Genomic DNA, 27,258 nt, shown 5'->3' with positions numbered 1-27,258 from the left:
AAAAGTGAAATAGCGTGACAAAAAAGATGAATTATATCGGTGATTATAAGCCTTCCTTTCTTGTTAAATACCAATCAAGGAACAAAAATCATCAACTCAAAATTTTATCTGAAAATTGAAATTTAGAGAAACATTAGTCACCTAGGCCCATTTAGATTAACTTATTTTAGAGCTTATACAAAATAACTTATTCAAATAAATAACATTTATGTATTATTTATAAGTTTGTTAAGGTATTTTATGGAAAATCAGTTTATAAAGATACAATTTTCATTAGTGAGAACTTATAAATTAAAATAAAAACTTATTTATTTACATAAGCTCAATCCAAACGGGACCTAATATGTAAAATTGACTGGCTTATTAGAGTCGACATTAGAGTTGAAAAAGAAATATTTTATTTTATTTTCAGTTTAATATGTGTAAAGTCTATTTATTTATTTATTTAATGTAAGTATGATATTATTTTTGCAGATTAAAAAAATATAAAGAAAATACAATAATTAAGTTGAAATTGAGTAATAAAATAGAGTTGAAATTGCATAATAATATTTTTGTTTGTACAATTTAAAACATTAATTAAGGTAATTATTATTATTTTTTGAAATAATTAATTAAAATATAATCTTATTCTTAACTATCTTCTGCACTTTTAATTAATTGTCATTTACCTCTATTTGTTGGTACAATTTAAAATAATTAATTATTGATGATTTAAAAAATTGTAATTAAGGTAATTTGCTTATTTACATGTAAAATACATTGTCACATGTGTGTACACATTTGATGTATTGGAGAGGTAATTAATGCTAATAAGAAAATTAGAAAGACATGTGTAATTTATAAAATCAGCTAATACTACTAAATAAATAATTTTAATTTTTTTTATAAAAAAATATGAGTAACTAAATTAATATATATTTATTAAAAAAAAAAATACTATATATTTTTGGACATGGTAATCAATCATACAAGGGTTTTTTTCTTAAAAAAAGAAAGAAAAGATAATCATACAATTACAACCAAAAAAGAAATAAGATAGAAAGAAACAGAGATTGTACCAAAAAAAGAAAAAAAAGAATCAGAGAGATAGCGAGCGACGAGGTCAAAGCAAATCGTGCAAAGAAACCCTAATTTCTGTTTCTTTCTATCTTAGGCAAACCCTAATAAGATAGAAATTAGGGTTTCTCAGCAAATCGTCTCAGGCAAACCCTAATTTCTCAGCAAATCGTAAACCCTAATTTCATGGCTTCGAGTTCCGTGAAACGGAAATTGGACGGCGAATCGTCTCATTCACGGAAACGGAAAAAGGCCGAGGTCAAACTTGATGAGATTTTGGCAACTTTGAAAGATGCTGACGTTAAGGACGACGCCGCATACATGTCAAAGTTGAACAGCTACAGAGAAGCTATGAATCTTCTCCTGCTTTCTGGTAAAATTTTCTTCAATGTTTTCTTCAATTTTTTCGTATAAAATTTTGTTTAACAATGCATGTTGTTTTATGGGTTTCTAGATACTGCAACTCTGAACTTGATTGTGGATGAAGGGTTACTAAATGTAATAGTAAACCACATCAATGGGCCATCTCCGCTAATGTGTAGGCTTTGCTGTAAAGCTCTTATGCGGTTCCAGTCTGAGGTATGTTTATATAATTATGGTGCTAGCATTGGTTCATGTTCATCGATCAACGGACCCCGACACTTATAATTACACTAAATTATGCGTTTCTTTCAAATTATTAGCGGTGTCGGCGTGTCCGTGTCATTAAGGACTGTATCACACTATTAGTTATAGGATAATAAGTGTGCGAAATATTTTTTCGCACAATCCTCGCGAATGAGATGTAGCAATAATGCCAGAAAATGAGTCTTTAGTTGCAATCCATGGGAATATTATATTTTGAACATGAGTTTGTAGTTAGCACTGCTGTTAGTTATATACCTTTGTATAATTAGTTTGAAACAATTAGAGTTAACTATTTTATTCTCAATTGTAAATAGGGGTATATATATTAGAGCACCATGCTTTTTTTTTTTGAACTTCAAATGCTAATATTATAAGCAAATAGCAAATAAAAAAGATGGCCAGTCCAAGGCATATAGGGCATTCCCCACCCATGAACGGTTACCACAATGTTTTGCAGCCTGTGCCAAGACATGAGCTGCTGAATTACAATTACGGTTCACAAAATTAACAGAACTACATTATACTAAAGATAACAGGTTCTTACAATCTAAAATAAAATGATCAATAGCAGCTATGCTATGCAAACCATTCACACAGTCAACCGCCAGCTTTGCTATGCAAATTACCTTGGGAAGATGATGCTTCAGGTTGATGAAGGATTCTTTGAGTTGTTTGCATATGATAAGATGAGCGGACCGAGAACATACCATCTTTGTCACTATGCCAAAGTTGTTTATTATCCGGATGGCTCCAAGGGAGAGGAATGCTAAGAATTTGTTGCGCTTCGAAACTGTTGAAAATCTGATTGATCAAAACCGGCTTCCACTTCTTTAAGTCCACATCTATAAGCTCACTTGCTAACGCATTATTAGAGCACCATGCTGATTGTACAGTAACTTGAATATTTTTCTCATTTCATCTATAATGAAATACCCTTTTTTTTTTTGCCAACAGGAACATAAACGGCTAATTTGTGATACCAATGTGATCAATAACATCATGAACGCTCTAAAGAGGAATCTACTTGTGGAACCCACAACTGATGTTACCAAAGCAGTTTGCATAATGATGGATGCAGTTGGCCATCTTGCTGATATCCCAGAAAGCTTTCAGATAAATGGTGTGGTTCAATTATTTCACAAATCTTTTGAAAATTCAGTAAATATAAAAGAGAAAGTATCTGCGTTGCGTGTGCTAGAAAAGCTTTCATCTCACGATGCCAATTCCAAGGAGGTAATGTACCAAGTTTCTTGACAAAAAATAATAAAATGAAAGATATTATATTATATATTTAGTATCTTAATATCACTATCTACTATATTCAGATTATTGCTATCGCTCCGAATATTTTTTTGCCTTTGGTTGATATGTTGGTGTGTAAGGATGAAGAAATTCATCGTTCCGTGGTACGTTTTGAATTATTAATGTCACCAAATTATCCCTATTTCATTAAATTTATTTTTGACCGTATCTTTTTTAACATGTACATTAACTTGTTTTATTGCAGTTTCGGTTGATTGTGAATCTATTGGTCTTTTCTCCTGATTTAGTAAATTGCGAGGGTTTTCCAACGATCCAGATATTTCAACTTGCTATTAACCTAATCGGGTATACTAAGAAAAGCATATTAATTCCTTTTCATATTTGGATTATAGGATTATTTATTTTTCCCAATAACGATTGGTATTTTCTTTTACAGAAATGTCAAAACCTCCGAAGACACGGTAACTTTGGGACTGAGTGTCATTTTTCAGATAATCAAAAAGACAGGAGAATATAAGGTTCATTTTATTTGGCCTATTTTCTTTATTATGCAGATTTACTCTCTTCATATCTAAGAAACTAAAACCTATAACTTTAACATGGCATTAGAGCCTAGTTCAACGGTCTTTTGTTTCTGTAATATGTCGTGTTACTATTCATCTATTCATTTGCCATTGTGTTAATATCCATTTTGAGGGTAACAAACTGTTTTGTATATTTTTTTTTAGAGTGTAGCACAGCTTGGACTTATTCCATTGTTGATGCAAACACTTAAATCTGGTAATGAAGAGATCAGACTATATACTCTCGGGTTATTGTGGATGTTAGGAAAGGTAATTTTGTTCTTTTACCTCTCTTGTGTTTTTAATTAGTAATTCCAAAACCAATATTAGATTGAAACGATAAATGTTATATTATTTTTCAATTTAATTTCAGGATTTTCTTAACCAAGTAGCAATCGTAAAAGGTGGCGCCTTAATGGAATTTATCAATCTTTATGGCGCAGAAGATGAGCTTATGCGAAGAAGAATCCATGCGCTTCTCTTTTGTTTGGCCAAGAATGAGGTATTTTTATGACTGAAAATTTAAATAAACTATTTTTTTATTTTGATTACTTTAACTACTTGCAATTTCAAAGCAAGGCAAGTGATACCAGATTTTTTTTTTCTTTTTCCGTGTAGGTTATCATATCATACTTCGTTACTGAAGGTTGTGTTGAGAAACTTTTGGAACTGCAAGGAGGGGTTTACGGTGATTTTGTTAGTATCTCATACACCTAGACTCATCGTTTATACTTCTATTCCTCAGATACCTATAACAACCAATTTATCCCACTAAGTGGGGGTCGGCTACATGGATCAAATTACGCCAATAAAAATTAAAAAGTGGGGGTCGGCTACATGAATTTTGTGAAGAGCAATGCTGGAAAGGTGCTTCAAAGGCTGCAGTTCTACCACCATCATGTATGTCTCGACACGAATTAGTATAACTTGTATACAAACATAAGTTTCTTTTTTTCACTTGTTCAAACTTTTGATTTATTTGTTTTTATTTATTTAGGTGTTGTGGAAATTGTTGCATTTGATGAGAGAATCAAAAAAGCCATGCAATAAGCATCTTCGACTACGAATTGCAGTGGCTCTTGCTCACTTTTGCCGACCGATTGATTTCAAGCTAATTTTTATTGACAGTCTAGGTAATATATTTCTGCTCAGTACTAATAGAAACTAGGAGTAAAATCAAAAGAGAAGATTTAGGCGAAGAAGTAGCAGAATTTGGTGAAGCAGAATCTGTGAACCTTGTGTGATTTTACTCTTTTTCTGGAAAAAAAAAATAGATAACATAAATAGATAACATTGTTTTGATCTACCCTCAAATACTTGGGGTCTGTTTGGTTCAACGGAGGAGAGGAGAGGAAAGGAGGTAGAATATTTTAACTAAATATTTTGGGAAATGTTAACCGGGGGCACTCTTTAAGACCTTTAAAAGGTAACTTTTTTTGAAAATTAATGTAATCAATGCATTGGAAATTGAAATCTTTGACATTTTTGATGGAATAATTTCTTCTTTTGGCATGCTTAAAGAGTGCCCCGGGGTGGGTTGGTAATTCCACCTTAAAATTGATTGTAGTTTTTTTTGCTTCTTAGCATATATGCTGAGATTTGTTTTAGTTGAGTTTGGTCATAGTTGGCCTTCATGCCTACTCCTGCTTTGCATTTTAATTTTTCTAGCTTTGATAAAAAAAAAGTATACACTAGATTTATTTAACTGTGCTGGCATTGATAATTTTATTATGTAGGTTTGGAGTTTCTCACTGAAAGCCTTCTTAGTTCTGGACAAACTAATCATATAGCTATGGCATTACACAAGTTGGCAATTAAAGTCTTGCGTGCAATGAATGTTCAAGCTCCTCCAACACATGTAAAATTTAACATCCCCTTAATCTCTATTTTATCTTGCCTTCAATTTTCATTCAATTTTCATAATGTTATGAAACAATAATTTTCAGAATATCACGGTGGAGAATGTTTACGCGCAATTGAAAGCTTCCATAGTGAATTCTGACCATGGAGTTACAGAAGCATGCATGTATTTTGGGTTAAGGAACTTTAGAGAGCTTGCTATGAGGTATTGGAATTATATCTTAGTAATGTAATTTTTTAAATTAATTTTTAGAAGAGAAACATTGCAATGCTGTGACTGATATCTATTGTTTTGTAGGGAACCATTTTTTGTTGAAGAGTTATGTGAAGTGAGCAGAGATTACTTGGAGCGGTGCATTTTACAAATATAAGAGAAGTTGGTATTGGATGAAAGCAAACTCTTGTTTTGTTTTACTTGCATTTACTAAACAATTCATTTGAGATTAGGTCTAAGGATTAGTTCTTGAGATTATGCCTTTAGTTTTCTATGATAATTAAAAATTTCTGACTTTTGAAAGTTGCAATACCAATTAAATTTCTGTGATTAGTAAACTGTAGGATTTCTTTGATTATTACTGACTTTAATTAGTACTAATTTAAGTTGTGACGATATTTGTAGTAAGTTTAAGATTTGTCATAAACTTTAACTCCTTGTGCAAGCATCAAGCATGTCTCTGATTTTGCTCATTCCTGAATATTCATGCGGCAAGTAACTTGTGGATGTTCTTCTGCATAAAATATTTTAGGAAGCTTATATAGTATACCGATATTAATCGTAGATACGAAATGTTTCAGACCAATAAATATACATGCGTTATTCTTACAGTTTATTGTTATTGCAATAAGAAATGTTTCAAAATTCAACCGTGCTGAAAATAATAAATATTTGTTATATATGTGCTAAAAAAAATTACGTGAGTGAGAAACTGCTGGAATTTAAATGAAAGAGTTTTTAAACACTTAATTTTAGCGCCAAAATTTTCAGCACAAAATCAGCTCAAAGACAATTTTCCGAACATTTTCTTTTAGCTTCATTAGAACACCACTATAACTATGATCCATAACACACACCAAGTCACCAAGACACCAACTCTAATTTTGTATAACAAACTAGAGGTGTGTTGTGTGTAACTGAGGGGAATTTAGTGTCTTACTGAATTGCCGTTGCAATTACACAATTGAAGTGCAGTAAAATACGGATAAATGCGACCGCAACTGTGTTGTGATACCACTGCATAAACTTCTAAAACCTTATATTTATGATTGCAATTGCATACCGCAATTTAGAACTATTTGTTTAAGTATACCTAATAAGCACGGACACTCCTCCGATTAGGCGTGTACCGGTGTCGGACACTCCTCCGATTAGGCGTGTACCGGTGTCGGACACCGAAACGACACCGACACTTGTAATTACACTAAATTATGTGATTTTTTCAAATTATTAGCTGTGTCAGTGTCCTGTCTGTATCCGTGCTTCATAATACCATTCAACTCTCAAGGGAAGTGGATGCAATTCCCCCTTACGATGAAAAAGAAAGAACGGCCAAACACAAATATAAAGTGAATAATAATACATACCATCTTGAAGCAACATTAAGGGTTTGTTTGGTTGGGAAGAGAAGTTGTAAAGAGAGAAAAAGGTGAGCGAGAACAAGAGAAGAGAGAATTATGCGAGAAATATAGTAGATTTGATGGGTGGTTTGGTATAAGAGAAAGATAAGAGAAAAAATGCCATTGAAATATATAATAATAATATGATTAAAAAAATCTCCACCCACTTCCTTCTCAATTTGGAGAGAACTCAAAAAGGTATGGGCTCCACAGTATTTTATTCTCTCTTCACAATTTCATTGATGTTCCAAACAAGAGAAGTTGCCTGTTTCTCTTCAATTTCTCTCGCATGTCGGTGTTTCTCGCCTACCAAACAAGGCCTAACAATCAAAAGAACCTTCCCCTTGAATTTGCTAAGAGGCACATCCTTCTTATCAATATCCTGCACTACATAATAATAACATGATCGTCTTATAACAAATAAATTAACATTTTTTTCTTCAATTCCAAAAAAATTGTTCCCCCCTTCAACAAAACTATGTGCCCGTTCCAATTGGCTTATCTACACTCATCTACTAGCATAAACATTGTGAGACTATTTGGGAGAATTCACAAAAAAAGCTTATGACAAGTTCATAACCTGTTTTCATATTATCAAGGGTTTGGAAAAACAGCTTATTTGCAACTTATAGCACAAGTGCTTATCATGATAAGCGCTTATGTATAAGCTTGCATAAACTATTTTTTAAAGCAAAAGATAAAATATTGTTAAATTATATTTGTATATTTATAGAACATATTTTTCTTCAAAAAGCTTTGCTAGAGGAATGCTGTCTTACAAAGTGCAACAAGTGCACATCATACAAAAGTAGGACAAGCAGAACATTGTAAACATGTAGTTCAGTCATACAATAATAACATGTTATATGTCTAAACATCATCACATATCCATCCATTGAGAGAACAACTTCAAAATTACATAAACAAGTAAACTCAAAAACAAACATTCAGAAAACACAAGCAGTTGCAATATAAGACTTAGTTAGAAGGGAAGGCAGAACTGAGGAACTTCTCATCCTCAGGGTCGATCTCCAGATACTTGGATTCCATAAGAAAATCAATTTCTTCATTCTTGAATTTCAGAAAAAACCCTAATGTGATTAGTTTAGATAGTGCAGGAACATGATCATGATTTTCATGCAAAACACCCTCAGATATTGCTTCAGAGAAATTTGTAACATATTTCAATGAATCCTCACCATCCATCTTCTGGATGATAAACTTGGAACTTTGACTTTCCCAACGCACCCTTTTGTTTGCTTTCTTTGTAATGATGTCTCCGGATGATAGTGGCAGACTATAGCTTACATTGATTGGTTCCATTGTCTCATGGAAGCTTAAGTTGAGAAGAGTTTGAACAGCTTCATGTCTCTTACTTGGTTCCATTTTAAGGTTAGAACATGCAAGAAAACCAAGAATAAGCTTAGCCAACCCCTTTAAGTTGAAAATATTGTTTGGATCGACATGCTTCAGTTTAACGCCATCATTCACCAAGGATGATTCTTCTTTGCATAATGATTCAGAGATATTTCTAGCACCAATTTTTCGGTAAATTTCAGATAGTTCACCCTTGGACAATGGTGTCATGTTATGATGAGGATACCAGACAAAAATTTTCTCCCTCTCAAAAAGCTTCTTCATATGAAAGTTATCAGGAATAAATGCATCTTTCTTATCTACCAGAAATATTTTATTATTTCCTGATGTTGCAGGCAGTTTCATCAAACTCTCAGCAAGTTTTTTCTCTTGTTTTGTGCTTAAATGTTTCGAGATAGACATCCAGAACCTGCAACACTCATCGTATGACAATTGCTCCATTGAATTCCCCCAATCATTCCAAAGGTCAACATAGTCTTCTAGTGAGGGCTTGTTCTTGACTTCCATTGCAAGATACAAAAAAACAAGAATATTGCCATCATAGATATCTTCAAGAATATAAAATTTTGAACCGAAAAGTTTAGCAGGGTCGTGTATGACACATTCCTCAGAATCAACCCACTTACCACCACCTTTATCTCCATCAAGAATCCAAATCTTGTTTGCCTCTCTCTTCTCAGGTTTCCAATTGTGTTCAAATAAGTAATTATATATTTTCACAATGGTACCATGATCAGAGAGAGAGTTAAGGTGGTCGGCAAGCAAAGAGCACCCCTTCTCAACTTCACTAGTGACCCCTATTGCATTGAGTTCTTTCTGGTAAATTGCAATTTTAGGTCCGTAGAAATACTCATTGATAAAAGGCCCATCGGTTGGATTCAAGAAAGAGCTCCACTTTGAATCAAAGAACAAACATTTGTCTGGAGGCCTATAACCAGCATGTGTCTTCAACCAATTTTGGGACATTCGTTTTCTGAAATCATCATCTTCAATTGTAGGCGTGTGATTTTGCATTAGAAGTTGGATCCATTCCAGCAAAGAAAACACACTTTCAGGAGTAATGGTGGAAGGATTGGAAGGAAAACTCAAACATTCAGGCAAAAACCTCGCTCCATCTTTCAATTCAGTAACAACACCAATGCTCTCCAGCTCTTCCTTGTACTCGTATATTCCCATACCAGACTGTTTGTCACTGTTATAATGAATGAAAGGGAGACAAGTTATGGAAGATATTGATTCCCACTCTGGACCATATAAAATGCACTTTGTTGGGCACCGAAAATCACCAACCTCGGTACGCAACCACTTCATTTTCCGTATGATGGTTGAGAAATCAGAAGGAAAACTGTAGTCAGTTCCTTTCAGCAGCCTGCAACAAGAGAGAAATGAGATGACATGTTGTCCGTTAATTGAATTTTCCAATGCCTTTTGTTCAAATAGCCTTTCAATTTTTTTGATGGCATCCTTAAAATCAACCAGCACCCCTACTTGCATCAATTCATCTTTGTAACTGAAAATTTTCTCCCCATAAAATTCATGATCAATAACAGGAAGACCATCGAACACCTCTAAAATGCAGCCCCACACTGGATCATACAAGAAACATTCACCTGGTGTTTTGAAACCCATGTTTGTCCACAAACAGTCCGTTCTCTTTAGCGAACTTAAGAGTTTAATAGGGGAATTCGAGTATTTGATGCATTCCATTATCAAAAGAACAGCTTCAACCGTCAAACAGGACAATCTTGATGGTGACTTTAAATGTTCAATGACAACTTGGTAATTTTCACTTAAGTCAGCTATCACTCCCAGCAACTTGAGCTCCTCTTTGTAATTATGTATTTCCTCACCATAATAATCATTATCAATGATAGGGATATTACTAATCTGTGATGCAACTTGCCAGCTAGAATCATTCAGTACAGATCCCACAGGAGACCTAAGACCACAAGATGTCTTTAGCCAACTTTCCTTTCTTATGCAGTTGACAAAGTTGTCCAAAGGAAGAAGGCTTTTCCTAAGATATTGGATGAAGTTAAGCATCAAAAGAACATGACTTCCTCTTAAAGAGAAAGAAGCAGCACGAGACATTAGTTCTCTTGCAATGAAGTCACATGCTTCCTCATAACTGAACATAACTCCGACTATTTTCAACTCTTCTGTGTACTCATTTATTCTATTCCCGTAGAAGCTCTCGTCAATCAGGGGAATGTCAACAAGAAATGAACCACTTTGCAAAATTTTCCGCAATGATGAGCCAATTAAGAATGACTTTGAGGGAGGCATGTATCCATTACTACATGTAACTTTAAGCCAGTTGCCCTTTTTTATGCATTCCAAGAACCTCTGTGGTAGGTGCACTCCCCTATACTTCAGATTCCGAATCCAATCCAAAAGCAAAAAGGCATTGTCTTTGGTAAGTGGTGTATCTGCGGCTGAAAACCCAGCATTTGGAGGAGATATGTAAGGTACATCGGAAGCTCTAACATGGGCTTTGAGGAAATCAATAAGCATCCTAGAGCTTGAATTTTGACCTGCATAAGAAGATGCATTTAGGTACGCCTTTCCTAGTTCAACATAACCTTCATTTCTCCATGGATTAGAAACAATCAAGTCAGCCCATTTGCTCACATTTGCAGGCAGAAGAACTCCTTTTCTACTTCTAGCTATACATCCATAATTATCCACAAGTGGCATAAAACTGCATAAGCCATCAACTTCTCGACTCGACAAGTAACCCTTTGACAAAGAGTGGTATAAGAAATGAGCATATGCAATGGCAAGTTTGCAGTTATTATTAATAGAACTGCGGAGGACACTAGCAAAAGTGTAAACATTCGTAGTAGCAATATTAACATCTTTTGCTAACCAATCCAATAAAGTATACTTATTGGGCAATTGAGAGATAGCTTGTTGAGTGCTTTCTGGCATAAAAAACTGCTTTGTCTCACATGCGAAGACATTATTCCAGTTGATCAGCCAAGAACAAGGACAAGTTTGACTTGAGGCTGCTAATTTTACTCGCTTGGCACCTGCAACTAGCTGTCTGCATTCATGAAGACTGAAAAAAGACGGAATCCCGTCAGCAGCCATATATTTAATCAATGGAATATTAATGATGTTGGAGCCCTTAAACTTTGAAGACCAGTGTCTAGCAACAAACATTAAAAGCTCAAGATAAACATCTTCTGATACTTCATACACAAGATTAGAACTCTGGATACACTTTGCATACCAATCAATATTCACCAGTTTCACCCCTAAAAAATTGAGTATCCCACGGTACTCCTTTTTATCGAATGAAGAACTCAAGATTTTCATCTCATCATGAGAATTTAAGTCAAGCAAGTATACTCCTTTCTCATGGGCCTTTGTCAAAATCTTCCAAAATGTAGGCAGTAGCCTGCTAACTTCACGAGGCTTAAAGAAGTGCTTCTGATTTGTGAATGTCTCAATAGGTACAATTTTTTCTTCATGCAGTTTTGCTTTGATTTTATTCCTCATGTGATTGAAGCTCTCAAAAGGAGAACTTTCAATTGGAAGGAACTTGAACAAATTAGGCAAGCTGGATGCTGGAGCTTCATCTGATCCTGCGAGAAGTGTTTTGAATGCATCTATAAAAGCTGACGGAACATATTCAAGTATCCCTTGATTCCACTTATTATCCAACATAATTGTCTCCCTTGATGAAGCAAGGAAAAAATCTGCCTGAATTATGAAAGGAAAATTAGTGACCATTTCTGTAGGAAGAAATGCATAGACCCCTGGCAAGGTCTTTCCCCTGTAAAGCCTCTCCTGATTTGGGAATGCCAATGTCACAACCCACTCCTCGACATCCTTTTTTCTTTCGACTAAATTTTCCAACCTGACCGGAAACTTTTGCTTCCACATGTAGTAGCTGCATTCCTTCCCGGCTTCACTATTTTCCTCGGCGGAGAGATGGAGTGTGTAAGACTCAGCATTAATGTTTTTCCTAGTCACAAAATTAATCTCGCTTGAAATAGATACGGCAGTTACGGTATTCTGTTTGGGGTCCTCATTAACTTCTCTGACAGAAAGGTGTCTGATTTTAGTAAGAAACAAAAGCACTTCTGGATGAATGCTTGACAGTTGATGCTTAACAGGTTGGACCTTCTCCGGCTTAAGTGGTAAAATGACTATTGTAGTTGGAAGGGAATTACAAGCACCATATATATTCTTTATGTCAGCAAGGGTTGGCTTCTCCTCAACCCACTCAGGAACTATATAGCCAATACTGCAATGTGGACATGGCTTCTCATTGAACCTTATCTGATATCCATTGCTAAAAATATAAGGTTGAGCAGTAACAAGAAACACACTCTTGAAACCAATTCCTGAAATTCAATCATAAAAGAGATTCTGTCACATATTTGCATCATCTTCTTCAATTTGGCTTACTATAATCAATGGATATCCAAAGTCAAGCATAATTTATATCCCTTGATTACCAAGGATTTCGAAAAGAGACAAAGTTGTCTATTGCTACCGAAAAGCAAACATGCTTAAACTTTATAAATATAAATTTTGCACAAGAAATATAGCCAAAGAAGCACAGTTTTATAATAGATTGAAATGCCATCTTTACAAATAAGATTTATTCAAACAAATCAAATACATATACTGAATTATTTACAACTCAGATATTAGAATACCAATGAAAACATTCAACTAATCTTCATCAAAAGTGAACATATTAGCACAAGTTCTTCTTGAGTCAAAATTACATAACACTTAAAGAAAAATTTAAATATAAAAATGTAATGTACCTTTCTCTCCTATGTAACCACTGCTCCTATTGCCTTTCTTTGTAGATCGTCCAACACTGCAAATGGACTCGATGTTTTTGGGAGAGAAACCCTTTTCATTATTGAAAATAAGTAACGTGGCTGGAGCACCAGTAGCAGTTATGTCATCAGAAGTTATAACAAACTCAAGTGTTGGATTCTCTCCTTCAATGTAATGATTGTCTTCTGCATTCTGTTGAAATTAACAAGAAATTAACCATGATGATAATTTGACGGCATGATTGCATCATTCTGGATAGAAATAAGGTAAAACTACACTAGGAACTCAACTGTCTTATAATGTCCTATGTAGCCATTTTCTACATTAACCCAAATCAAATTGGAAAACAAGAAAAAAAATGAGAATAATGGGTTGTTCATCAAAACCAAGGGAAATTCCCAATTACGAGTTAAGTGGAAGCCAAAGCAACTGGTCTGGATTGTGTCCAATCACAACCATGTGATCGCATTGACGGTCCAAATTTTAAGCTCGGATTTTTAGATTTAAAGAAAATCAAAACCTATGTAGCACCGACACTTCTGATAGAAGACGTGTTCTGTGTCCAACACAGACACATGTGATTACATTCAATTATGTCATTTTCTTAGATTATTACCAGTGTCGTGTCAGTTTCATGTTAGGTGTTCATGTCAATACTTCATTTATCCAAACCACATTTAAAATCTACATGTGAATGTGAGGCATGCATGGTCTAGATTTTAAGCTCGATTTTTTAAATTTAAAGAAAATCAATACCAGCTTTAAAATCTACATGCAAGACATGCATACCGTCATCTCAATCATGCATATTATATCCAAACAAAATAATGAAAAAAATTAAAATAAAAAGTAAATTAGAAGAAAGAAAATCCATCTTCTCGCTATATGTAACTCAACCTACACTACACCAAAAAAAAAAACACAATGAAATAAATTTTCATAATACTAAGTTTATGAGTTAAATTTTTGGATTTAAATGACATGCATGCATGTTATAACATAAGAAAGAGGTGAAACAGAAGGTAACTATACTTGAATAAGCTCCATAAGAAAATGAACATCTTTTGCATAAAGTTCAGCTGAGAGATTCTTGACAGCATTATGAAGATCCTGAGTCAAAAGATTAGGTTCCCCTCCAATAGAGAACTTTGTCCTTCGTATATCTTGAATGTGTTCCTTCGGTGAACGTGTACCCATTCTTGTTCTATACTTCAAAATGAACTAGCAATGACTGAAAGTGAACATACTTGGTGTGAAATGAAATGTGTGAAGAGAAAACAAGAAGAAGAGTGTACTAATCCTAATACGTGTTGGCTTACTTGAAATGTCACGTCAAAGCAAAGAGAAGACTCCTTCGAGAAGTAATGTTGAAAAAGGTAAAAAGTTGATCATTATATATAGGAAAATAATCAATAAACATCCAAACACTCATTCTATAACTTGAAAGAGAAAAAAAAAAAAAAAAAAATAGAGAAATTGATATGATATATTTGTGATGCCATAAAAAAAAAATGAAAAATAGATGTTAAATAAATGTTGAAAAAATTGGGGTGTCCAAACATAATTACCATTATATATATAGTCTGTTGCTTCTTAGTTATGCGGGAAAAAAAATTCAATACACAGTTATTTTTTTAGGAAATACATAGTTAATATTGTTTTATCTTTTTTTCTGTGGTGTTCAGTGTTCGAAACTCAGACCTTATATATATTATGCATTGTCTTTATTAACTGAGCTAAGTTCACATGGACTAATTATTGTTTTTATCAATAATATACCTAGGAATTTATCACTACTTCAATATATATATATATATATTTAAGAATCTATCACGGATACAAAAATAGGTTAAATGTGATAATAAATATCTTCTATGTCTCAAATTATAAGTCATTTTTAACTATTTCATTTAAAAAAAGAAATGTAATTAATTTTGTATGAGAAAGAAAAATTATAAGTTATTTTACAAAATCATCATTCAATAATGATATGAGAAAAATAAATTAAAGAATTTATAAAAAAAAAATAATAATAAATTGTTACTGGTATAGTAAAAAGAATAACATTAGTGTTTTATTAGTATTGTAAAACAATTTATAATTTAGAACAAATTTGTTCCTAAAACGGCTTATAATTTAAGATGAAATGAGTAGTTGAGAGTATTATTCCAAAGAGTAAAATGATTCCATCAAAGATATATTTTTGTAGTTTTTATAAATTAAAAATAACTCTGTCAAAAAATAAATTAAAAATAACTCTAAAACACATTTAGAAGGGAAACGAGAGAGTTGTACTCCCTCCGTCTCAAAATCAATTATTACTCCCTCCTTTCATTCCGGTCAATATAAACCAATTGCTTAACACTATTTTCTTTTTTGCATAAATCAAGTTTTAATCGCGTCTAATTGTTGAGATTAATTCATCGAGCTTTGTATGATTCAAATAGACGACCAACTCTCTCTCTAAAAGTTTTAACGTTGTTGCATACCAAAAGTTGTATTCTACCATGTAAAAAATAAATTTTGATAGAATTGATTAAAAGTTAGTTGAAATATTGACATGAATTATATTTGTTACATTCATAGAAAGAGTATAAATTTATGTTGTAAATAGTTTTGATCAAAATTACTTTTGAGCATACCCTAACTTAAATCATATAAGAAAAACAAAATAAAAAAACTTAATCAGATATTTTTTATTTACCTCTTTTGGAAAGGGTGATTTTTATTTATCTTTGATTATTTTGCTTTAAGTTTATTTACTAAATAAGAAGTAAAATCCGATTACATTCAGCAATAAAAAAAAAATCCTATTACTATAAATTTTTTATTTATATATTAATAATAACCTGTTCTAAACAAAAATTAAATATGAAGATATTTTTTAGCTTTACTTTATTATTTTTCCCTACGATGTTTTTTTGACTATGTGTAACTCAAGACGACTGCAAAGGTAACCGCAACACATCGCTGAAAGGGCAAAGCAAGGATGAGAAATTAGAAAGTGAAGTTATTTATGAGGAGTTAAGGATAATGAAAGAATGCACCATGATAGCACCATAAATAAACACACGTTAATTAATTAATTATAAAGTTTGAGATAAAATCGATTTTCCTTTCAAACAAACAACCGAAACAACTTGGCGTCATAGAACATGTCATGCATTAATGGTTCTTAACGCACTAACAAGTCTTTTAATAGTCACTCCTTTACTTTTTCCATCTCATAATAGTGTTGTTAACAATAAATAAATAAAAAAGTGAGCTTCATTCATATATCGAAAGAATCATTACACCAAATTTATTGTGCAGTATAAGTGCATTCCCCATTCCTTAGAAGGATATGTAATTAACAGATAAACTAAATAAATCAACTACACTCGAAATCATATAATGAGTATAGAGCCTAGGGCATCAAGCCAATTTTTGTATCTAGCATCCAACAAATCAATCGCTTCCTCAGTCGATCTTGGACATAGAAGAGATGAGACGCCACAGTCGTAAAACTTATTCAGTTATGACAAATTGTATTCGTTGCAAACACGATTTGACTTTTAATGGTTTTGCAAAAGTCCATCTTAAACCTTTGATTAGAAACCAATTAATTGTAGGAGAGTAACCAAACAAAAGGATTCGCTCACAAGATTCTTTGCGCACACAATGGTTTGTCGGTGTGTTGATTTTATGGCCATTTCCACAAACAACTCAAGAGCATCCTTCACAAAATGAGAAAAAACACGAACAAATGCAATAGATCTCAAAATATGGAAAGATGAAATAATCAAAACACAATGTTGCCATGGTGGTTTCTGAGAGGGGAGGGGGCTCGGATGTTGTGTCAGCAATTGAGATGGCAGCCCTATGAATAAGATCCGGAGGCAACGGATGAGATGAAAGACGGCCAATCAGAGAAATCTTAGGAAAGGTACAACTCCACAGCGGTGAAAGCTTTTTGGGGGAGAATCTGATTTTAGGGCGGAAGTGATTTGGGGTTGAAAGCAATTATTTTCAACTTAGATTACAGTATTAGGAGTATTAATTTTTGATACAGGAGAAAAAGAAAATGAAATTAGGCTACAACCTTGCACTTATCATTAAGTAAATCTTTCAAGTCCGGGATGGAGTTCTTATAAGTAGTTTTTAATACAACATTAATTATTTACTTTTTATATAAAAAAAATACTCTTGACGTTATTTTCAACTTATTACATTCTACCAGTGTATATTTACAATAATAATTAATAAAAAAAAAAGTATAAAATTGTTACACTCATTCATCTATTCAATATTTCTCTTAAATCGTAAAAGACGGTTAAGAGGGTGGCAATTAATAAGCACAAACTGCTAAGTTATAGCATTCAAATGGACCATAGACCCAAGACAGCTGCAGCAATGGTGCTTTTTCTACCATGAATAATAAAGAAAAAGAAAAAACAACAACTACTACTACTGCAGTAGCAACAATAAAGTGCTGCATAACATAGGTACCATAGTGAAATGGGTTATTCTTACACATAATTACATCTCTTATTTAGTCCCTTATTCAGATGGAAGACATCAAAGAACAATAAAAAATGCTGGGAGTAAAGTCACTCAGCATGGAGTGAGCTGGATTATGCTAAACATAATTACATCTCTAAGTGAAGGATACAACCTATAATAGTATCAGATTACATCTCTAGGTGAAGGATACAACATATAATTTTGTCGGACTCAATGCAGTCAGACAGAGATCGGATGACTCACTTTGTGTCTCAGTCAAATACGACACTATGAATTTCAAACGTATGATCTCCATCAATGGTCAATCAGTATCAAGTGACTGGTGACTGCTTCGAATTCATTTCCAGTAGTCGTCAACTTTCAGTATCTAATTAACCATCTAAACTAACTACATGATTACGTAATGGTACAACAAGTTTCACTGTGTCAATGTGTATCTGTTTCTAGATTGTGTTTCTAGATTCTGACAGTATATAGCAAGTTCAGGCATGAGTCCACTTGAAAAATTTACCACCTTTTTTTCCCATGTTTACTTCCCTAAGACTTGATGGTAGAAGATGTTTTGTATCAGGCCTCCATTTCAACTCTTTAAGCGTGGGAAATAAGGTCGCGAGTGCCGGAGAGATATCGCTATCCTTTATATTTTTACAAGAGACAACTCTAAGGCACTCGAGATCCTTCCATGATTCAATCACTGACTCTAAACCTTCGGTTGAAAGCAACGAGCATCCTTCTATGTCAAACAGTTTTACTCGCCTGAAAATGAAACAGAGCAACAACAACCATTAAGTAACTCATAAGTCATAAGTAACTCATAATTAGTCCAAAAAAAAAAAGTAACTCATAAGCTACCCCCAGAGATTAGACACACTTTCATATATCTAGATTGTCAATTAAGAATACCACAACCACCTTTAAACATTTGCCACAACATGATTTTAACATTTTTCTTCTCATCTATATATAAAGAAAATTCCAAAACTATCAACTTGATCGGACTTCTTGCAGCACAAATTTGTTTTAACAGCATAGTAATTATCGAAATTTAAATTTAAAAACATATGATATGAATATTAAAACTGAACTTAGATAAATTCATGTAACATAGATATTATCATATGAATATTGAAACTGAACTTTAAATAAATTCATATAACATAAATATTATGAAATTGAAACAAGCAAATTAAAACTAAAACCAATATTATACAATTATATATATAGACACACACACACACACAACGAAGCGTAGTAGAAAAGCAATTAGACAGACGCATTAGTGCATGTTTTTCCGCTAATATTGATAAACTAAGTAACTCCCATTTGAGCACAGAAACTGTCAAGCATAATCAATAAATAACTCAAACTAATGATAAAATAAGTTTAGTATGGTTTTTAAAGTATTTTTTATAATTGTTTTAATTTTAATCAGGTGTGCTTTGCCTGAATACACGGTGCTTATAGGTTTAATTCCTAACAGAGTACGATCTATTTGATCTTGATATAACATCGGAAGATGTTCTCACAACAACAATACGATCTATCAAAAAACGTGTTTTTCCAATGTGAACGGACCAATAAATAAACACAAGCTAGATTGTCAATGCATGCGAAGCTATCAGACAATTTTATAAATCTCAACAGCAACAACATCACTAACCAATTCAAAATTTCAATAACTTTCACATTACCTGCAAACAACCGCCAAACCGAAAACGCCATCATCCAAACCCCAACAATCCTGAAGAACAACCTCCTTAGCAGCTCTACAAACCGAAAAAACAGCTGACATTGCATTCTTATCCCTTAATTGACATTTCTGAAAATGCAAACTTTCGAGTGCAACACAATACCCCAAATGTTCCTCCAATCCAGGATTACCATCAATCACCTTACAAGACACAAACCTCAAAGTCTTCAAATTCTCACAAAACGAAACACCAGCTAACCACCCATCATCCATCCTATGATCAACAAAAACCAACTCTTCCAACATCAAACAACACGCCCCAATGGCTTTAATCCCATCGAAACTACCTTCACAACCAACAAGCTCCAATTTCACCAACCTCTTACACCCTTGAGCTAAAATAGTCAACCCAATATCCGAAACCACAGATTCATAAAACCCATCAACACTCCCAATTAACTTCACCACTTGCAAATTCTTACACGCCGCTACACCACGTAAAACATCGTCGTTACACTTCTGCAACTCCAATTCCATCAATGTAACACACTCTTCCCCAATACTAACCAACCCCTCTTCACTCCCACCTGTTACCTTCAACTTCCGTAAATTTGGACACCCTTTTGCTACTTCTTTCAACCCCTTATCAATTGCTTCAACCGGTAACAAATTTTTCCCTTTCACTTCCTCAGAAAAACCGAAACACCACTCTGTATCAACCCGCATTGAAACTACACGGTGTGTGATTAAAACGACACCGTTTTGAGGATGAACAACGAAAGTTGAAGGAACTAAATCAACATGAGTAAGATTTGGAAATCTATAAATTAACCTACCTGATAAAACGAAGTTCAAATCAAAGATTTTTAACGAACGAATCAACCTTCCTTGAAGATTCAACCACCGTTTAGAAACGAGGAAATTTGATTTGGATTGTGAATTGGGAAGCTTGGAGAGGATTTTGAGGAGAATTTCGTCGGAAAGAAGAAGAGTTAGGTCGAAATTGGGGATCAGGGTTTTGGAATTGGGGTCAGTAAGAGAGTGAAGTTGCATGGCGAGGACCATATGGTTGAAGGATTCAGTGGTTTTGGAGTTCAGCAAGGTCTTCTTCAATGGCGGAGAAGTGAAATTAGGGTTTTTGTTTTTGTTGTTGTGGAAGGGTTGAAACGACATCGTTTGGTAGCATTCCCAGTTTTTTTGTATATATGTAAGAAAGTTCAGTGAAGATGAGTCTCTTGTTGTGTTTGTGTTTATGCTTTCTTCTGCATTTTCTCAATAAAGGGTTCAAAATTGATTTGTATTAATTTTTATTTTTATTTTTATTTTTGAGGTTAAAGTAAATTTTTTGAGTTTGATAATGTTTGATAAATATAGATGTGGATTTGTGTGGGTCATTTTTTTGTATGAAAATTATTTGCAATCATTTTATTAAATTTGCTTTTTGTTTTTCTTGGTAAAAAGGTTTGGACTAGATGCTACAACAAGTGCTAGATGGCCTATTGAGATCCACTTGCTGACAAAATTTATCCTTCCACTTTTTATTTGTTCTTTTTTTTTAAGGCTTGTATTATTTTTGTTTGTTTTGTTATGTTTCCTTTTGTTTTTATTGTTTTAGTTTTTCAAAATGTTTTGATTAAATTTTAATGTGAGTAGATAGAGGACACTCTCATCGCATCAACTAGTAAGGTTGAGAATAGACATGGTAATGGTTGATGTACCATCACAAGAGACTCTGAATGATTAGCATCTAATTTTGTAAGTATATCCGCGCAAGAGTTTTCTTCTGAAAAATATGATGAATGAAAATATTCCACTCCTTATCCAAATACATCCAAATGAACTCCAAAGAGGTTCGGATAGTGAAAAATGTTATTTTGACAAGTTTTTAGTTGTTCAATACCATTTATGTATACGATTAATTTACAAGTTATTTTTTAATTATTTTTCTATCTTTTCAAGTTACATTAGCAGTTATAAATGATATATTTTTATTTAGTGTTAAAATCTATTGATTTTTAGTTGTTCGAATAACATTACTTTATGTATATTTTAGATGATTTTCTTTTTACAAAATGTATATTTTAAATGATAAAATCTAATTCGTTTCATTTAAAATTAAAGAATCAATACAATCTTTTATGTCAAAATAAAATTGATAACTAACGTTATATATGGTCACCTTTGCATGGTTCTCAGAAGCCATATCAGCCTATCTCCTAGAAAACTCGACATCAGAGTTATTATAAATAGAACATAACAAAATAGATCATAGTTTAGTATTTTTCTTGCACAATCATGTTAAAAAAATATAACATGTCTTTATGGTCTTTTTCGTTCAATAAAGGAAAGGGGAGGGGAGATGATTTTTTTTAATTACATACATGTTTGGTTTAAGAGAGGGGAGTTTAAAATTAGTTTATCATTTTATCCTTATAACCTTATAATATTAGCATCATTTAAAAGTATTGACTTTTTAATTTCAGCCGCATTCAATGCATAATCATAAATATACTATTATACATGGTTCACGGCTCTCCTTTACCATTATGGAGGTGTACCTGCGAAGAAACTTCAACGCTTAAGTCAGTGAGGTCTTAAAGTGCTTTGAGTTGATATCTCAAAATGAAAGTCTGTACCTAATTTTTGTCTGAATCAATTTATTGATAGACCCGTGAGATGATAAGTTATTTTTACCTTTATGGCTCAATGTCTATGTGACTGTTTGATTAGACAAGGGGCTCAAGTGTGCTATGAACTTATTATCCAGTGCAAGTGTGGATAGACACCTTATTAGCATAAGATGGGATAACACAAAGATTAGGTATTGGCATGGTCCGAAATAGTAATCCCCCAAGCCGTTGTCTCATTGCTCAAGGCGAGGACTTTGAAGTGTTGAGGAACCTAGGGTATTCTTGATGTCAATGGTCAATGTCAAGCGAATAATATTTCGCTCTTTGTTCATTTGTTTACAAAAAGGAATGCCAAAAATGTGTAGGTATAAGCGTTGGTAAGACAAAGCTACCAATCTATTTATGTCTAAGAGTATATACTAGTAGTCTATAGTAGTGAAAAATTAGAGGGCTAACTCCTGAGACATAAGTTTTATTGGACTTGCATGTTCAACGACTCTAAATTCAAGGTTTATCCTATCTTCACAGAAGAAAATCATTATGCTAATAAACTTTTTAGTAAAACAAACTTTTTCTAAAATAAATTTAGTCTTACTTGCTTTTCATTTTTTATCTCTTCCTACAAGTTTAGTTTTTATTCCTTTTTGTATTTTTTTTTCTTTCTTTAAATAATATTTGAGATGTATGTAATCACAGTGTTGATCTTACATGTCTTATGTTGCTTACATGACATTAGATAGAACAACACTACAATTTTAATATTTGGATATTTATATTGAAAATTTCTGGCAAAAGAATGTCAATTACATGAAATGGAATGAAGTGCATTCCATCATATATCAATGACCTATGGTCTTTAATCCCGTAATAGACCTTCAAAAGATGTTAACCAAATGATTGGAAATATATCAACACTCCTGCCACTGTGTTGCTTATATCATAATATTTGAAACAATTGAAGCAATAGATGTTAACCACATGGTTGAAAATCTACCAACATGTTTAACTTCTTTATTCATAACTTTTATGTCCGGTATGATGCAGTTTATTTAAAAAAAAAATATATATTTTTATTAGTAATTTTATCCATTTATTATAAAATTAAAAATTGCTTAAAATAAATTACTTTCAATTGTTTCTCTTAATTTTTTTTTTCAATAAATACTATTTTATTCACAATTTCCATTGTGATAAACAAACAAATATAAAATAGCATATATTTTTCTTAAAATCTCTAAAAAAAAAATAAGATATAAATTATTGAATCCTAATTTTTGATTTTTTAATCTATAACAAACTTGCCTTAAGTATATATCTTTGGTGAAATGGTATTATGTGAATAAAATAGTAGCTTTGGTTCTATTCAATCTACTGATTTTAAATTTTATGTTATTGCAATTGAAACTTGTTGTAAGCATGTGTTCAAATATTTTTTTTTTAGGAGTAGAATCATGAAATGAAATGAAACTATTACTTTGTGTTTGGTTCTATGATGATAAAAATTGATTTCTACTAGGTTTTAGTTGAAATGAAAATAAATTATGTTTGAACTCATTCATGTAAAAGTTAGTTGGACAATAAAATCAAAATAAAATTTAGAGACAAAGCTTTGAATTCTTACTTACAATTAGAATCGATTCAAAAAGCCAAATTAATTATAATTGAGAATATTCAAACATAAATATCAAACATGTATTAGTTGTGTGCTACCACATGATACATTGCTAATTTATTGTGATTCCAAATCCAACAAAAAGTTTACATGCCTCACATCATAGGGAAGCAAGTGTAGTTTTAACATCATAGGGAAGCAAGTGTAGTTTTATTGCGAGTGCTCTTTGAAGTCTAATGTCTTTCTTACCTTGAACTGTGGTACCGATGATCGTAAATTTTTATCATAAAAAAGCACTTCTTCTCACTTGGTCACTTAGTTGACATTAATAATACTTGAATATACATGAACATTGATAGAACTCGACAAAGGTTCGATATTAATTTTAGCTATGTTAACCAACAATTTCAAACTTTTGTATATAAAAATTTGGATTTCGACCTGCAACTATGTCAGAATGTTATAGATCTTGATCGTCTAATCTAAAGTCAATAGTTGAGATTGTTTAACATTAGTTTACTAACGGTGTAATCTACACCATATAACATTAAATCAATGATTGAGATTGATTACTGTTTGTAATTGCATGATAGTTTTATTGCAAGGAGTTAGTGTCTAAAATTGAAACGTCAAAACCAATAGAAAATTCTTGCGGCCAACAACAATAAGTAACACTATAAAGATAAAACTTACCAACAAGAATTCTTACATGATAATCAAATGAAGTAAATCCAACTATTTAACATTATTCAAAACAAATAAAATGCAATTACATTAAAACCTAAACCAATGAATACAATCTCAATTTAAAATCATGTTTCTATGGGTTAGAATCAGAAAAATTGGATAAGTGTACCGTTTTGTGTTCCTCAAGTACATGATCAAATTCAAAAAATTTCAAGCAATATGTGCACTTGTGAACTTCTTCATTTACAACATCATATTCCTTTCCACTTATACCAATTTCTTCAGATAGATTGTTATTTTTCTTATGGATTGCTTCATGTCTAACAAGATCTTTGCAATATTGAAAAACTTCATGACAAATATCGCACTCAAACATGATGTTGCCATTTTCACTAACCTTTTTCTTTTCAATATAGTATTTCTCCTCAACTTGTTTCCATTCGTTCACACAAATAATAGCCAATGTTTCAGCAGCTTCTGTATCCAAATCACTATACACTAATTTAATTTGTGTATTAAATCGTGTATCCTCTTCATTTTCTTCAGCCACGTTAAATCTTGTATTTTCTTCTTTCTTTTTAGCCACATTGAATATTGTATTATCTTCAGCCAAATTAAATTGTCTACGACCACGTTTCGATCTTTTTCCAGTTGGGTTTTTTGGAAAAGAATCAAACACACTATTCTTACCGAAGTTTAAAAGGGTATGATAAAAGTTCCTCTTCAAAGCTCGGAGATTATGTATAGGGTTTTTTGGATTGGAAATTGATGAGGAGGATGTAGAAATAGAGTGAGTTTGATGTTTGGTGGACTCAACTGAGTGTTCAGGTGCTTGGTTGTTGATTGGAGATTTTAGAGGAATTGGTAATTTAGCCAAGTGAGTTTTCATGTGGCCTCCCAATGCTTTTCCATTAGAAAATGACTTGTTACAAATGTGACATTCTCTTCTATTGTTCTCCATAGTTGGAGAAAATCCTACACACTGCCTACGCTTCTGATATCTCTTTCTTTTGTGAAAAGCTCGGAAGATTTTGACCTTTAAAAGACAAAATGTATAAGCAGAAACCAACTATTAGGTGCAACTCAATGTAGACCGTTCAATTAAACGATGTTGATTCCTTAACAAAAAGGAAAAATATCAAACTTGCAAAATATAAAAAATGGTATTATGTTATTGTTTTAGCATATGAAGTTTTTCTTCGCTAATAAAATAATTTAACATTTACCAATTGATGATATTTATACGAGGAATCTTTTTATTCAACTTTTAAGGTATTATATTACAAGTTTACATATCTTTTTAACATGGTACAATGTATTTTATGTTTTTACTTACTAATATTTATTTATTTACCCATTTACTAATTTCTTCATTATATGTTTAATTTTAATTTTAATTTTTGATATGTATATCTATTGATAGTGTAAACATTTTTACATTCTTACTCAATCATATCTCACCATATAATATAGAAAAATGATATAATGGTGAAATATGATAGGTTGATATTGTAAAATATTACACTCGAGGTGTTAGCTCAGTACTAAGAGGTAGTATTGTAACCTCGAAGTACAAAGTTTGAATTACTTCGAAAACAATTGCAAAATAGTTATTTGTGTAACTTTTTCGTCTTCTTTTGTATTTTTGTTTTGTAAGTGTAGTTATAGAAATTTTGACTAATTCAAGCAAGGTTCTAAAATTACAATTGTAATCTTTATATGTGGTCAAATTATTTTTAAAACTTTTTAAGGTTTGAATCTCAAATTGAAAGATATCTATATTTAGTGTCTAAAACATATTAACTAAGATCACATTCGGTGAATGAAATCTTTGGAAAACCAAAAATAAAGTTACAATATTAAATCAAAACATATATTGATAAATACTGATCAATCATAATTTTTTCGGTAATCATCTAGGTCATTTATTCAACTTATTTATTTTTATTTTTTATAAATCATAACATCTATACACGTAGCGGTAGAGATTAATACATTTAGATAATTGTGATCTATTTAGATAATTTTTGATAAATCCTAACAATTCTAGCCAATTTTACATCGTTCTTCATAGTTTTCTTATGGTGCTTCCATAGAACCTCCACACTCTAAAGTCTAGCTGATCCATCAACATCTATTAGGCCTTCTTGATTTTCTCTATATTATCTTATACCATTAGTTGTAAAATAGGACCAGGAGAATATTTTATTTTGATTTGAGTTTGTTTTTTTTCTTCTTTTTTTTGAAGTATTGATTTGAGTTTGTTGTCGTTAATTAAATTTAATAAATAATATTTTGTTAATAACACACACACACACACATATATATATATATATATATATATATATATATATATATATATATATATATATAGAGAGGGCATATCAAATGAGAGGGCTTTTTATTGTGAGAGATGAGAGGAGCTTTTTACAACCGTTAGATCAAAATCAATGGCTTATATTAAACCTCTTAATTTAAGAACTCGCACACTTTATCTTTCAGCACCCTCATCTCCTTACATGACTTTTCCCTTCATCACAACAAGATTTTTCGTCTTCTCTCCCATTTGGTTGTGAATGGTGATTCTTTTATTTCAAATTTAACAATTTGAGTTCTAATTAGGCAAGCTATTTTGTTAAATCAACTCTAATTTTGCTATATTAAAAAAAATGCTTTTAGTCCAACATTGAAAGAGAAATTGGGATTATAGAATATTTTTGATGTTCATCTTTTAACTATAGAATTCAGAATACATCTTTTATATATATATATATATATATATATATATATATATATATATATATATATATAAGTTAGGATCCGTTAATACCAGGTGTAAGTAAAAAGACTTATATCAAATTTGAACGGTTGAATCTAATTAATCCAACGGTTTAAAATACGGAAACTAATTATTTGAAATTTGTGTGTATCACATGATAATAATTTGGTGATATAAGTTATTCCCTG

At 32.1% G+C, this 27,258-nt stretch overlaps 4 protein-coding genes across 4 annotated transcripts; 1 reads left to right on the top strand and 3 right to left on the bottom strand.

Moving 5' to 3' along the window:
* The first annotated feature begins 1,010 nt into the window (after positions 1 to 1,010).
* Positions 1,011 to 5,947, top strand: LOC11410519 (uncharacterized). Its single transcript, XM_039832458.1, has 13 exons — positions 1,011 to 1,432; positions 1,514 to 1,638; positions 2,641 to 2,919; positions 3,012 to 3,092; positions 3,194 to 3,294; positions 3,386 to 3,467; positions 3,678 to 3,782; positions 3,886 to 4,014; positions 4,131 to 4,412; positions 4,510 to 4,645; positions 5,249 to 5,370; positions 5,459 to 5,577; positions 5,671 to 5,947. Exons 1-9 carry the CDS (start codon positions 1,246 to 1,248, stop codon positions 4,227 to 4,229), a joined length of 1,188 nt encoding a protein of 395 aa, XP_039688392.1. The 5' UTR covers positions 1,011 to 1,245; the 3' UTR covers positions 4,230 to 4,412; positions 4,510 to 4,645; positions 5,249 to 5,370; positions 5,459 to 5,577; positions 5,671 to 5,947.
* A 2,017-nt stretch (positions 5,948 to 7,964) lies between these two features.
* Positions 7,965 to 14,366, bottom strand: LOC25490353 (uncharacterized). Its single transcript, XM_013603756.1, has 3 exons — positions 14,202 to 14,366; positions 13,151 to 13,361; positions 7,965 to 12,718 (listed from the first exon to the last, which is right to left on the bottom strand). Exons 1-3 carry the CDS (start codon positions 14,364 to 14,366, stop codon positions 7,965 to 7,967), a joined length of 5,130 nt encoding a protein of 1,709 aa, XP_013459210.1.
* A 3,258-nt stretch (positions 14,367 to 17,624) lies between these two features.
* On the bottom strand, positions 17,625 to 20,660 carry LOC25490352 (F-box protein At5g07670). Its single transcript, XM_013603755.3, has 2 exons — positions 19,364 to 20,660; positions 17,625 to 18,428 (listed from the first exon to the last, which is right to left on the bottom strand). Exons 1-2 carry the CDS (start codon positions 20,533 to 20,535, stop codon positions 18,155 to 18,157), a joined length of 1,446 nt encoding a protein of 481 aa, XP_013459209.1. The 5' UTR covers positions 20,536 to 20,660; the 3' UTR covers positions 17,625 to 18,154.
* A 3,764-nt stretch (positions 20,661 to 24,424) lies between these two features.
* LOC25490351 (zinc finger protein ZAT1) lies at positions 24,425 to 25,252 on the bottom strand. The gene has a single exon (XM_013603754.1). It carries the CDS (start codon positions 25,250 to 25,252, stop codon positions 24,425 to 24,427), a length of 828 nt encoding a protein of 275 aa, XP_013459208.1.
* Between the last annotated feature and the right edge of the window lie 2,006 nt (positions 25,253 to 27,258).

Source organism: Medicago truncatula, chromosome 3 (assembly GCF_003473485.1).
Source record: "Medicago truncatula cultivar Jemalong A17 chromosome 3, MtrunA17r5.0-ANR, whole genome shotgun sequence".
Taxonomy (NCBI): domain Eukaryota; kingdom Viridiplantae; phylum Streptophyta; class Magnoliopsida; order Fabales; family Fabaceae; genus Medicago; species Medicago truncatula.
The sequence above is the reverse complement of the archived record's forward strand: the minus strand, read 5'-3'. Positions and strand labels throughout refer to the sequence as shown.